General features: G+C 30.6%; 1 protein-coding gene across 1 annotated transcript; it reads left to right on the plus strand.

Annotated features, from left to right (window-relative positions):
* The first annotated feature begins 4,596 nt into the window (after positions 1-4,596).
* Positions 4,597-7,180, plus strand: LOC106770961 (bZIP transcription factor 60). Its single transcript, XM_014656816.2, has 3 exons — positions 4,597-5,031; positions 5,471-5,694; positions 6,669-7,180. Exons 1-3 carry the CDS (start codon positions 4,646-4,648, stop codon positions 6,908-6,910), a joined length of 852 nt encoding a protein of 283 aa, XP_014512302.1. The 5' UTR covers positions 4,597-4,645; the 3' UTR covers positions 6,911-7,180.
* Positions 7,181-13,282: the final 6,102 nt, after the last annotated feature.

The following is a 13,282-nucleotide window of genomic DNA, read 5'->3' on the forward strand; positions in this document are numbered from 1 at the left end:
AAAGGATTAAAAAAATAAGATTAAATGGAACAGATTATTTAATAGTGAAAAAAAAAACTATTAAATGTTGCTTCTATATATTACTAGTGGGTAGCGCATATGTGTTTTCCTTTTTTTGATGAAAATTTATTAAATTATAAAATAATTATAAAAATAAATAATTTATATGATTTTTATTATCAAATATTTTTATTATAAATAATCATTTAAATTTTAAAAATTATTATTAAAAGAATAAAATAGTAAAATAATTATTTTAATTTATAAAATGATTAAATTAGATTAACAGTCAGTAAAACTGAAAATATGATTATTTTAGTTTAAAATAACATATTGTTTAAATGGTAAAATTAGAAGATATATATATATATATATATATATATATATATATATATATATATATATATATGAATCCTTTTAAGGTATAGATTCTAATTTCCTCGTTCTTTTGAGTTTAAATTGTCAGAATATGTTTATTATATGGAATCAAAATTACATCTAAATAAAATATTAATTTTTATCAATTATTTTTTAATTCAAGAAGATGAAAATAGAATTTGGATGTATCTGAATTCGTCATTGACAATAATAAAGGTGAAAAGATTAGTAATGACTAACGCTTTGTTCGTTTGAGGTGAAATATTGTTGAGAATAAATTGCGAGCAACAATTTGGAAGATTTTTTGTGTTCGTTTCTATTTATTTGCATGGATGGAAATGTAGTGATTTACAGTGATTTGCGAGATATGCTTAATTTAACAATCTCGCTATATCGAGAAGATGTGCGGTGATTTATATGCAAATGTCTTATTTACCCTCAGTTATATCTAAAATACCAGGCATTACGTAGTTGTTGATCAGACTCCAACTGCAACAACGGAGAAGCAAACTTGGAGATTCCGGTGACAACTTTGTTCGTGAAAATTAGCGAGAGAGAGTTCTTGAAACTTCCGCCAATTTTCACGAGATCGTTCCGGATTCCGAACAAAGCTTGTGAGGATGAGGAGAAGAAATCAGCGGAGGATGAAAAAAAAGAAAAAGACGAGGACGACGACAGAGCAAGGAAGTTGGCCACGCCGCGCCACGGAAAATATGCGGTGTGTCTTCCTTGATGCTGCGGTGATCGGCAGCAACGGAAAGCTGCGGTGGTTGAACTTGAACAACAAAGACATTTTTTTTTTTACTTTTTAGATTGGGTAACGGTTGGATTCATCTGGATAATTTGTTTCAGATTCAAATGAAATAGTTGAGTTAATATTTATCTATATAAAACATTATAATATTAAAATAGAAACGCTTAAATATATAAATTATATTATATTAAAAATCATAATATTAATTTTTTTATATTTTTAAATTAATTTTAATAATTAATTTTAATTTTTTATTTTTATAAATATTTCTACAATTAAATATAATATTAACCATTATCATTTTATATTACTTTAATACCTATGGGTATTTTGGTAATCTATCATTTTTACCAATTAAACTAATTTTTATAATCTGTCACATCAATCAAATCCTACACTAATTCTCACAAACTTTACTCTCAAATTCACTCTCAATTACCCACAAATCCACTCAAAAAAACAACAATAAAATTATTCTCAAATCCATTCAAATTCATTCAAATCATCTCCCCCAAATCATCTCCCACAAATTCCCCCAAAAAAACACAGCCTAAGTGATCTTTTAGGTATGAACAAAATTAAATTTAGAATTTTAATATTTTTAATCTGTTCTCTCATTAAATTAAAAATATTATTAATGATATGTACAAAATTAATCTTTTATGACAAGTGATATATATATATATATATATATATATATATATATATATATATGTCGTTGGCCAAAATTTTATATTAATTATATCATTTTAATATTTGTTATTAATAAAATAATAATCTTAACTATATATATATAATGTACATCCGAATTAAATAGTATAAAATCAATAAAATAAAAACTAAAAAGACGATAACTTATAAAAGAAATTTAAGATTTCTTAGAAGAGAAATATTTACACATGAAGAATTTTAGAAATTATTTATATTACTATTTTTCTCTCAATCCCATGCTGAGAAAACTGAAGAGATATCATTTCTAAGCTCACGCTTATTAAGGTGATCATCGCAAAAGATAAACATATACAAAGACAAACAACACAAAAAATAAGAATAAACTAGTGGTAAAACAGTTTATCATAATATAATAAAATTTCATCATACATTATATTACACACGTAACAAAACATACATCATAATCATATCACAACATTAGACTTACTTATTCGGATATGATATGAATGTCGAGTTGTGGTGGTTTCTGCACTTGTGATGGTCTCTATTGCTTTGTAGAGCCCTTGCAATTGGGTTTCACCTTTACCACACACAAGGTTGGTCCTCAAAGCCCTTTTGCCAAATGAAGAAAGACCCCTTAGACTAAGACCTCTTGTTACTCTTTATGACATAATCATCCATCTCTACTTGAGTTGGGATTACTGAGAGCGTCAGGATAAACCTCCAGCGTAACTCTGGTCATTCATACCAACAATAACACAGGGCACCACCATGTATCCTCTCCACGAGGATCATGGAATTATGTCCATCAATACCACTCACATAATTATTCACATATTCCTCATCGTTATAACCATCTCAAAATTATATATAAATATACTTCACACACACATTGCATACTATCACATTAAACCTCAAAGCATCCATAACAAAATCATTAACAATACATCAAGAAACCAAAACACAACATAAAAACCAAGTAACCAAGATTTGCGAACTAGCGCTCAAGCGCCCAGGGTGTAGCACTCAACGCCCTAAGTGTTGTTTCCTGGTCCTCAACGCCTGGCCTCTAGAAACTGTTGCGCAACGCCCTGAATGGCCTAGGCGTTATCAAAAACACTAAACCTATTTTAGATCACTTTGCACACTTCTCCCACAACTTTGATTAGTTCCTAGGACCTTTTAAATACACTGAAACATGTGAAATTTGATCCCTAACTCCAAATGACTACCTCAAACCAACTTACTACCTTAAATCATACCAAACTCAATTTTATCACTTGCAACACTTGATTTCTGTAACTAATAGCTTGAACAAGTCATAATGGGCTTAATAACAACCTATCAATCATCACAATTAACCCATAACACTTGATTCAAAGTATCACTTGTCAAAACCTCTAAATCTAGTCCAAAACCAAGTTAAACATCACTTATTAACTACTCTTGTATCAGTTAAAGACCATTATCACCATCCATAACAATTGTGAATCAATCCAAAGACAAACTCAAATGTTCATTTCAGTTCATACTCCCTTCCTTTAGATTTTACATATTCAAAACCCCTAAAATCCCATTATAATCACATTGTAAACATGTTAAACTCATTGTTATTCCATTATAACATATCAACTAACTCTCACCCTAATCAAGTTTCTAAAGACCAAATAAATTGACGTAAACCACAAATCATCACATTTCACACTGATTTCAGAAATTCACCCTTCAAACCTATTAGATTGACTATAAAAGCATAATTTTGACCTCTAACTAACATTTATACAATTTATCCCATTTTCAATATTCAAAACAACTTCACAACACCATCATTACTATAGAGATTTCAAAATCATACCATACCAAGTTTTCATATATCACACTACCAATTATTTTCATCTATACATAAAAGTACAAGAACACTAATCACAATTACATTAAAATCATCTTATTATTCATGAAAGTATCAAACATACAAATCAAACATAACCAAAAGATAATACTAACTTTCCTTGCCTGTTATAACTCCAACTAGCTTTAGAGAATCCGACTCTGCTCCTTCAGCTCAAAGAGACCAGTATACCATTAGAACCATTGATCAGTAGAGAACCTAAAAGAAATCTCAAACCATACATGTGATAGAGAAAAATCTACATGCATAAGAAAACATAAAACCGGACAAAAAATAGAAAATTAACATACTCTTTTTAAAAAATAGATCGAATAAACTTAAAAATTTCACTACGAAGATCACAAAGACAATATTCGATCTTCAAATAAATAAAATGTAGAAACCTTAAAAAGAACATAAATAGTTTTTAAAAAGATGATGTATTTTAACTATCCCTTTTATATTAAAACCTTTTAATATTCACTTAAAAAAAGTATTCTTACAAAAATACAAACATGCCCCGAAATAAATTAAAAATTTGAGTGTTACAAATTTAAAAATGTTATAATAAAAGAAATTAGGATTCTATACTTCACACTTTAAATTCTTTTTACACTTTTTGTTAAAAACCCATTTTTAATTTTAACCGACTTTTTCATCTTCTAAACTTTTTCATTTTATAATCCAATATGAAGTTTCCCCCACTTTCTTCAAATGACAAAGCCGAAAAAGAAATTGTAAAAAATAAAAAACAAGAACAACTTTTGATGATTCACATGAGCCACGTGTAAAAGGATGCCACGATACGCGATTTTATTGGTCGAGTGACGGGACAATAAATCCACGCGGTTCCTGTTCTTGTTTTCCTTGGTGACCAAGTTACAAATGTACACACTAAAATTCCCCATAAATATTTTTTTTTTCTCTCATTGGGAATTCAATTCTTAATTTCCATGGATACTTCCGAAGAAACCCTACTCACCCAATTCGATTGGGATTCGTTCTTCGACCAGGTGCCTGAATTCGACGCCCATGATTTTTTGCAGGATGACACCGCTCCTGTTAGCGTCGCCGGCGACAATCCCTCCCCGAACGACCCCGTTTTGTCCCAAATCGAGAACATGCTCATGGCCCACCCCGAAAACGACGTCGTCTCCACCGAAACGCCATTGTCCGAGTCGTCTGAGTCCGACTTCTACAGGCTTCTCGAGGAGATTCTAGTGGAGCCCGATGAGGAACCGGAAAGTGAGCGTTCCAAGGCAGAGTCTGAGGAAGGCTCCGAAAAGGACAGAACCGGTGATGCAGTTTCCGATGAACCCACTTCCAAAAAGTTAAAAAGGTAAAAAGATACTTTTTTTTTTTTGAGGACATTTGTAAATTTTATAGTCATTTGAAAAAGTCACGTATGGCAGTTTGTAATATAATGAAAGGGTGTGTTTGGATTGGATGAGTTTATACAGAAGGAAAACATGAAATTACCTTTTTATTAAGTTGAAATTAGCTTATTCTTGATGTAGTTGGTTGCATGATTGGATTATGGTGGATGTTGCACTTTGCTATCTAATTTTGTATCCATGGAATATAATGAATGTAAAATTCGAAGGATTTATGAATTTTATGTGCGCGAAAGGAATTGTGTTTCCTGAAATTGGAGGTTGATGGTTGTATCGTGATTGTTGGTTCATAATCAAATAGATTTCGCTGGAAACAAAAACTGATGGGGTGTTTTGTGATGTTTGTTATGGTCTTGAAAGTTGTGTTCGACGTGTGTTTTTCAGGCAGTTGAGGAATAGGGATGCTGCTGTGAGATCGAGGGAGAGGAAGAAGGCTTATTTGAAAGACCTGGAGATGAAGAGTAGGTATTTAGAAGGGGAATGCAGAAGACTGGGGCATTTGCTTCAGTTCTGCTATGCTGAGAACAATGCTTTGCGGCTTTGCTTGCAATCGCGTGGTGCATATGGTGCTTCCATGACCTCGCAGGAGTCTGCTGTGCTCTTGTTGGGTAAGGCTTGCTATGCCAAGTCAAATTACCATTCTTCTATTGCCATTGCTGTTTTGTTTTGGGCATTCATCTGGGTAACACTAGCAATTTTGCTTGATTATTTTGGTTTCATGATATGACCCTTCCTCTCTGGTGATTTTCATTAATGAATTTTATGCTAACTGTTCATGTTTTGGCTTCGTCGAAGCATTAATAAGTTATATAACGTTGTCTTGGATGACCAGAGCTTTTGTGAATATATATACAATCCATGCTAACGTTACATTAAATTTGCTGATGTGTGAACCTAACTCATTTAAGGATAAATAGGCCTTTTTAAGTTGCTAACTATATTTGTTTTGTCAGTCTCTTAACTTTTGTGTTGTCTTAATATTTTGAGAGGCGGATCCTTCCGTATTTTCTTTAGGTGTTTTATTGGTGCCATGTAAGGTAATGCTATGTTTAGTCTGTTTGTGTTTGAATTGAAAAGTCATTAGGGTTAGTTTAATCCTGTCATATAAATGTTAAAATATTTAATTATTCATGAGGTCTTTATAGTTAATTCCTTTAGTCTCTCCATATATGCAAGTTTTAATTCCTTTTTTTAGCCCCTACACATCATTGTAATTTCTTTTAATCTCTATGGCGAGAACTAAAACGGATTAAAAATTGTATATACTCAAAATGAGATGAGAGACTGAAAAATCACTAAACGGCCTTTGGGCTTTTTCAAGCAAAAGTATCCCTCCTTTTTCTAAAATGTAAATGTTATGCTTATGCCAAAATCAGAATAAATTTATAACATGGAAATTCTTACCACTCACCAAACAAGAAGATTCACTTTTATTCATGCTGCTAGACTGGAAGTGATTCTTTGATTTAATAAAAGAAATCGCCAAGTCTTATCTGAACATCATCAATGAATTATGAAATGACTGATGCAGATTATGTCAATAGATATCATTTTGAAGGTTTTGTTCATGTTAATGTTGCAGAACCTCTGCTGTTGGGTTCCCTGCTGTGGGTCATGGGCATCATGTGCCATCTCAGTCTGCCCCTAATGCTGTGTCTCACAGCAGCTCTTCCAAGAGAAAACATCGTACAGAAGGGCGTAATAAAGGTAACCCAAAAAGGTCCAGAAAGTAATATCTCCAAGTGTTTCCAGATGCAATCATTTGTAAAGAGTAGAAGATGCCGAGCTTCAAGAACAAAGATGAAATTCATTTTTATGTTCTAATGTTCTATAAATTCTGAAACGGGGCCTCTAAGGCATTATATTACTCATAGCTCCCTTGTTTCTTTCTTTCATCTCTTTTTTGTTTTATTTGTATTCTCCAGATAGGGATGTGTGTAGAAAATATGTAAACCAAACTCGTCGGGGTTCTGTGATATAGTTTGTCAGATGCTGCGTTCATCACAGGATCATAACATGCTGCGTTCTAATGTTTAACATTAAGGCTGTTTGTGGTTTTGGCAGTTTAGGTCGAATTGAAACTTGTTTGCACCATTTGATCTTATTTTTTTCGTTTGGTTGTTTTGGTTAATTGACCTGAATAGCTTGATTGTAAGTTTTCGAACAGAGAAATAGTATCTACAGAAGGAGAATGAGTTTAACTAGGTAATCTTGAACTGTGTGGAAATAACATTTCTCAGGTTTTGTGTTGTTCAAACTAACGGAATATATTAATAGAATTTGGTGCAATTGTTACGTATGCAAAAGAGTTGGTCTTTTATTTCTACGTAAACAATGCTATTATTTTTTTAAATAAAGGAAAATAATTGTTTAAATCTTACACCATCGTAGGATGGGTTAAAATAGAGCTTTATTCCCTAATTAAAAAAAATTAAGGTCAATGTTATTTAGTTGAACTTATGTATGTATTTTAGTGTAAATGTACATGAAAAATCATATATATTGGTAAACGATATTTTAAATTAAATCAAATTATGATGAAAATTATTCATATAAAGTATCACAATTTGAAACTAAACAATAAATAATAAATATAAAAGTTAAATTAAAATGAATAATCGTGACTGCACAAATATTAAATTTATATATTTATCAGTTTTGATCTAATTTACAATTTAATTTTATATAAAATTATCTTAAACAATATTTTAAAAAGAGTAAAATTAATTTTATCAACCATTCAATTATGTACCGTATGTTTTTATCACAAACATTCATTATTTTAATTGAATATATATAATACATATCAATCTCATCACAATTTCAACAAATTGTACATCACATATTACAACTAAAATATTGTAAAGTTCGTATTTTGTGATATATATATATATATATATATATATATATATATATATATATATATATATATAATTCAAAATATTTAATGATGTTCATCTAATATACATAATCATTCACACAACTAAACATCGTTTTGTTGACCTTATTTTCCATATTTGAGAAAAATTTGTTCATTTAAGTAATATGACAACTTGAGTGAGACAATTCCATAGAATATACTTTATTATGTCTTCCTCTTGCAACAATTTCAGAGCATATAACGTAGTTGCAATATTTTAGAACCCAAGCATCACCATCATTGTTCTTGCTAGAGTGTTTTATAGAGGAGATGGTTGTCTTGGTTCTTCCATGTTATTTGACTTTTCATACTATCTTTTGAGTTATGTTGAATGATGAAAGTAATCATTACATACTATTTAAGTGGTAAGCCATCACTTGAATTATATAAGAGACCAAAACAACATTCTTAAAATAATAAGGAAATCAATCATGTTTTTAACATTCTAAACAAATTAAAATCCATTCAAACTATCAACTATATTAATAATTAGCTACAAATACATCATTATACACTTTACACTTCACCAAAATCTATATATAAGGTTATACTTATTAACATCATTACCACATTTTTCTCAACTTAAATAACTAATTTATTTATTGATTAGCCACTTAATTTCATTTTTAAAATTTTAAGTTTTCTTTTTGTAATTTTTCTTTTTTAATTAAATATACGAAATAATGATTAATACAATAAAAATTAAATACATCAGTGGGTACTAAATATTAATTATTGAAAATTAATTTGAAATGTAAATGGTTTTATCTAACTCATGGATACACTTATAATACAATATATATATATATATATATATATATATATATATATATATATATATATATATATATATATATATATATATATATATATAATATTAGAAAACTGTGTTTAATCTTAAAACTGATAACATTTTGGCTCTTAAACTGAATATATGAACTGCTCATCTCGATTTATTATCAATTGGTATCAAAACTTGTATTCTTAATCATTAGTGATATATATTATTTTTTCTTCCTTTTAATTTTTATTTGTATTTTCAGACTTATGGCAAATACTGGTGCTAAAAATGTACTTCAACATATTGTCTATCACATTATTTATTGATGAGTTTATTTCACAAATGTAGAGAAAATTGAAAGAGGATTTCAAGGAAAAGAAAAGAGCAAAAGTATAAAGATAAAGAGAAAATGTTTGATGAATATTGAAAAAAAAACAACATGCTCAACTTATGATGAAAAGAAATGGAGAAAGAGAAAAAAAATTGAAGAGAATGAGTTTTAAGAGAAAAAAATTCAAGAAAAAGGAGTTGATAAAAAAAGAAATTAAAAAAAAAAAGTTGAGATGAAAAGAAATTAAAAACAAATATAAAATATAAAAGAAAAGAGAAAAAGAGAAATAAACAAAAAAAAAAGTGGCAAGTAAAGAAAAATGAAAATATAATGATAAAGATATTTTTATGCAGATATTATTGTTTTGTTTAGGTTTAATACATCTTTTAGTCCTATCTTTTGGGGTTTTTGTTCAAAATGGTCCCATCTTTGGAAAAAAGTCACTTTGGTCCCATATTTCATTAAATATTGTTCAAAATGGTCCCTATGGCAGACGGCGTTAAATTTTTAACGGTGAAGTTGCTAGCGTGGCAAACGTCTATCCACCTGTGCTCAATTTATATGACGTGGCTTTTTGACAACATTTAANGGTAATTACAAAACCCCTAATTAAAAACAAATTAGAAAATTAGGGTAATTAAAAAACCCCAACCCTAATTGGTTTTCAATTGTNGCGATCGGAGAGAAGGCTNTNGGGTTCATCTNCTGTTTATCTATGGGTGGGCGATGCATAGAGATNCTGAGATGTGGGATGAAGCTACATGCTTTAAACCAGAGAGGTTTGATGTTGAAGGAGAAGAGAAAAAGTTGGTTGCTTTTGGGATGGGAAGAAGGGCTTGCCCAGGAGAAGCCATGGCCATGCAAAGCGTTAGCTATACTTTGGGTTTATTGATTCAATGTTTCGATTGGAAACGAGTGAATGATGAAAAAGTTCATATGAGAGAGAATAATTGGATCACTTTGTCAAGGTTAATTCCTCTTCAAGCCATGTGCAAGACCCGCCCACTCTACGCTCAACTTTTCTCAAATTAGTTCCTTTTTTTTCTTTTTCTTTCCTCAAATTATACTACACATGTAATAATTCACCCTTTACAAAATCAATGTCAAATTCTCCCTGCAATCTTGAATCTACAATATCTTTGATCTCCTTTTCAAGTAGCTCAGAATCAACCCATTGAATTATGTGAATTTTCTNTTCAGATTTGGTTATAGCAGGTTGACCTGTGATTATCTCAAGCAGTACTACTCCAAAACTGAAAACATCACNTTTTGCCTTCAACCTGTTTGATCTATGGTGCCTGATGAATAGAAATTTACAACTCAATTTAAATGAAATGTTGTTGTCTTAAGACTCTTGANTTTTGCCACCAGGNTTTGAGTCAAAATAATAACTTACTCTGGATCAAGATATCCAAGGGTGCCAGCTACCACTGTGACCATATGGGTGTCACTTTCATTAGGGTAGATCTTTGACAACCCAAAATCAGCTAGTTTACCCCTCAAATTTTCATTCACCAAGATGTTTTGAGTCTTAACATCTCTGTGAACAATTGGCGCATTGCAGCCATGGTGCAAATACTCCAATCCTACAGTTAAAGTTTCAACTTACATTTTTGTTGCNTAAAACTCTCACTTTAAAGAAAGAGGGGAGGGCAAAAGGATTCATTCCATACTTACCNTCTGCAGCATCCACTGCAATTTGAAGTCGTTGGTTCCAACTCAATATAATTTTGCTTTTGCNTGCATTTTTTTTAATCCACAAAGGAAATCACGAGTTTCAAATNAGGGAAATAAAAGAAAAGGCATCGGGTTTTGGAACAGAAAGATATAAAAGAATTGTTTTCCAGTACATACACCTGATCTTTGACTCGCGTTGCTTATCAAATTCACCATNTAATAAAAAAGTCAAAGATTGAATGAATAAATTCATGATTGGCCAATGGAAACAGATAAAAGAGCCTCATAGGGGTCTGTAAGAAAGAAAAGAAGAAAAACAACTACCTCAGTTGCCATTAAACGTGAAGATCTCTATTTCATGAGGTTTTGTTGTCCCTGTTTCTATGTTTCTATAAAAAATATTTAGGACCAAATGTTGCTTTTAAGTCGTCAATTTAGAGTTTTCCTAAATTTCGAAACTTGGTCTTTTTAATCATTATCGTATTTTAGTTTCGAAATATTCGAGACAGAGAGGAAACTCACCAATTGGTAATGGAAACTCCTACTGAGAGCAACAAAAAGCATTCAAGTGAACTGTATAAAAGTAGTTTCTAAACAATTTCCTTGTTTAGCTTTCGAAAGAGCCTCTGCTAATATCCACAGAATTTCACACTATTCCATTTGAACTGCAATCAAAATCACTAACCTTCCAATACCTTATTTACAGAAATGGTCCAGTTCATTTTGTTGTTTTTAGATTGTCACCACTTCTAAAGCCATCTTACAATGTTGCAGAAGAGTGGTTCTTGCATCATTCACTAAATAAGTTTTATACCAAGTATGAGAATGGTGCACATTGCAGAAATCATTAGTACGAGTACAGAGTTCAAGAATTTTTTCGAAAAAAATATAAATTTGACCATCCAAATAATTTTTATTCCTCGATGTCATTTACAAAATGATTTTGATCACTATTGATGTGTGTTTGGTTTTGGTTTTGACAAGAGTATATGGATTAATTATCTCTGTGTGGCCAGTTTCCCTCCCATCCATCTTTTTAGCATCTCAAGTGCAGCTTTTGGCCTGACCACTGCATTGCATGAACCCACCTTGAGTTTCCTGCAAAATCAGAATAACATCAAAAACACATACATAACATCAAAAAGTACATCAGTAGAACAATAGTTGACCCCTCAAAAACAAACATAAACAACAGAATAGCCTTAGAAAGTGAACCCTTACCTCACCCCCGTTCAATGTTGAACTACCACCTTCACGCAATGACCGCTGACTTGATCTCCAATGGCGACAACTGAATAACAGAGCCTTCTTCTCCAATCGCGATTGACGAAACAATTAGGGGTTGGGGTTTTTCAATTATCCTAATTTTGTAATTTGTATTTAATTAGGGGTTTTTTAATTACCCTTAAATTTTGTCAAACAGCCACGTAATATAAATTGGACACAGATGGATAATACTTTGCCACGCCAGCATCTGCACTGTTAGAAATTTAACGCCGTTTGCCATAGGGACCATTTTGAACAAAATTTAATGAAATATGGGACCAAAGTGAATTTTTTCCAAAGGTGGAACCATTTTGAACAAAAGCCCCAAAAGGTGGGACCAAAAGATGTATTAAACCTTTTGTTTATTCAACAATTTGATAAAGAACTTTTAGTGAATGTTGCAACAACCTATTATTTGATCTCAGTCAATTAATAGTGTATGGATGCATGATCTTGGATCCTGGTATTATGAGAAGTGGCATTCAATGACGAACTTAGGGATAATCTGATAGAATGTTGAAGGGTCTTTTAATTTTTTTTTTTAACTTTTATCTTTTAATTAAATATAAGAAATAAAGATTCATATAATATAATGAGAATTAAACGCAACATCACTGAATATTAAATATTAGTTAACCTTACAAATTACTACTCACCTTCTCATATTTATTGAATTTAGCTTCAATATCTTTCTCCATACTGAATGACACGTATTTTTTTTTTTTTAAGTTAGCTAACATTAAGTCTCTTTATTTAAAGGTAGCACAGTAAAAATCATTTTTGGAAATTTTTAACTCTCTTCGTTTGGAGGAGATGATTTGGAAGGGAGTGAGTAGATGGATTTTAGAGTAAAATTTTTGTGTTGTTTATTTGAGTGAATTTGGAAATAAATGAAACTGAATTTGAAAGTGAAGTTGATGAGAATTAATGTAAGATTGAATTGATGTGATAGATAAAAAAATTTATTTAATTGATAGAAATTAAAGATACCAAAATACCTTTAATGATAAAAGTAATATAAAATGATAATGGTTAATATTATGTTCCATCATCATCATCATTATTACTATTATTATTATTATTATTATTATTATTATTATTGTTGTTGTTGTTGTTGTTGTTGTTGTTGTTATTGTTGTTGTTGTTATTATTATTAGGTTTAATAATTTAAATTGTCCCTTTTTATGTTGGGTTTTCTCAATTAAATCTCATTATTTTAAA

Source organism: Vigna radiata, chromosome 8 (genome assembly GCF_000741045.1).
Source record: "Vigna radiata var. radiata cultivar VC1973A chromosome 8, Vradiata_ver6, whole genome shotgun sequence".
In the NCBI taxonomy this organism is placed as follows: Eukaryota; Viridiplantae; Streptophyta; class Magnoliopsida; order Fabales; family Fabaceae; genus Vigna; species Vigna radiata.

Coding starts and splice junctions, on each gene's coding strand:
- LOC106770961 (XM_014656816.2), top strand. CDS start 4,646: ATGGATACTTCCGAAGAAACCCTACTCACCCAATTCGATTGGGATTCG. Junction 5,032..5,470: donor ACTTCCAAAAAGTTAAAAAG/GTAAAAAGATAC, acceptor TGTGTTTTTCAG/GCAGTTGAGGAATAGGGATG. Junction 5,695..6,668: donor GTCTGCTGTGCTCTTGTTGG/GTAAGGCTTGCT, acceptor TTAATGTTGCAG/AACCTCTGCTGTTGGGTTCC.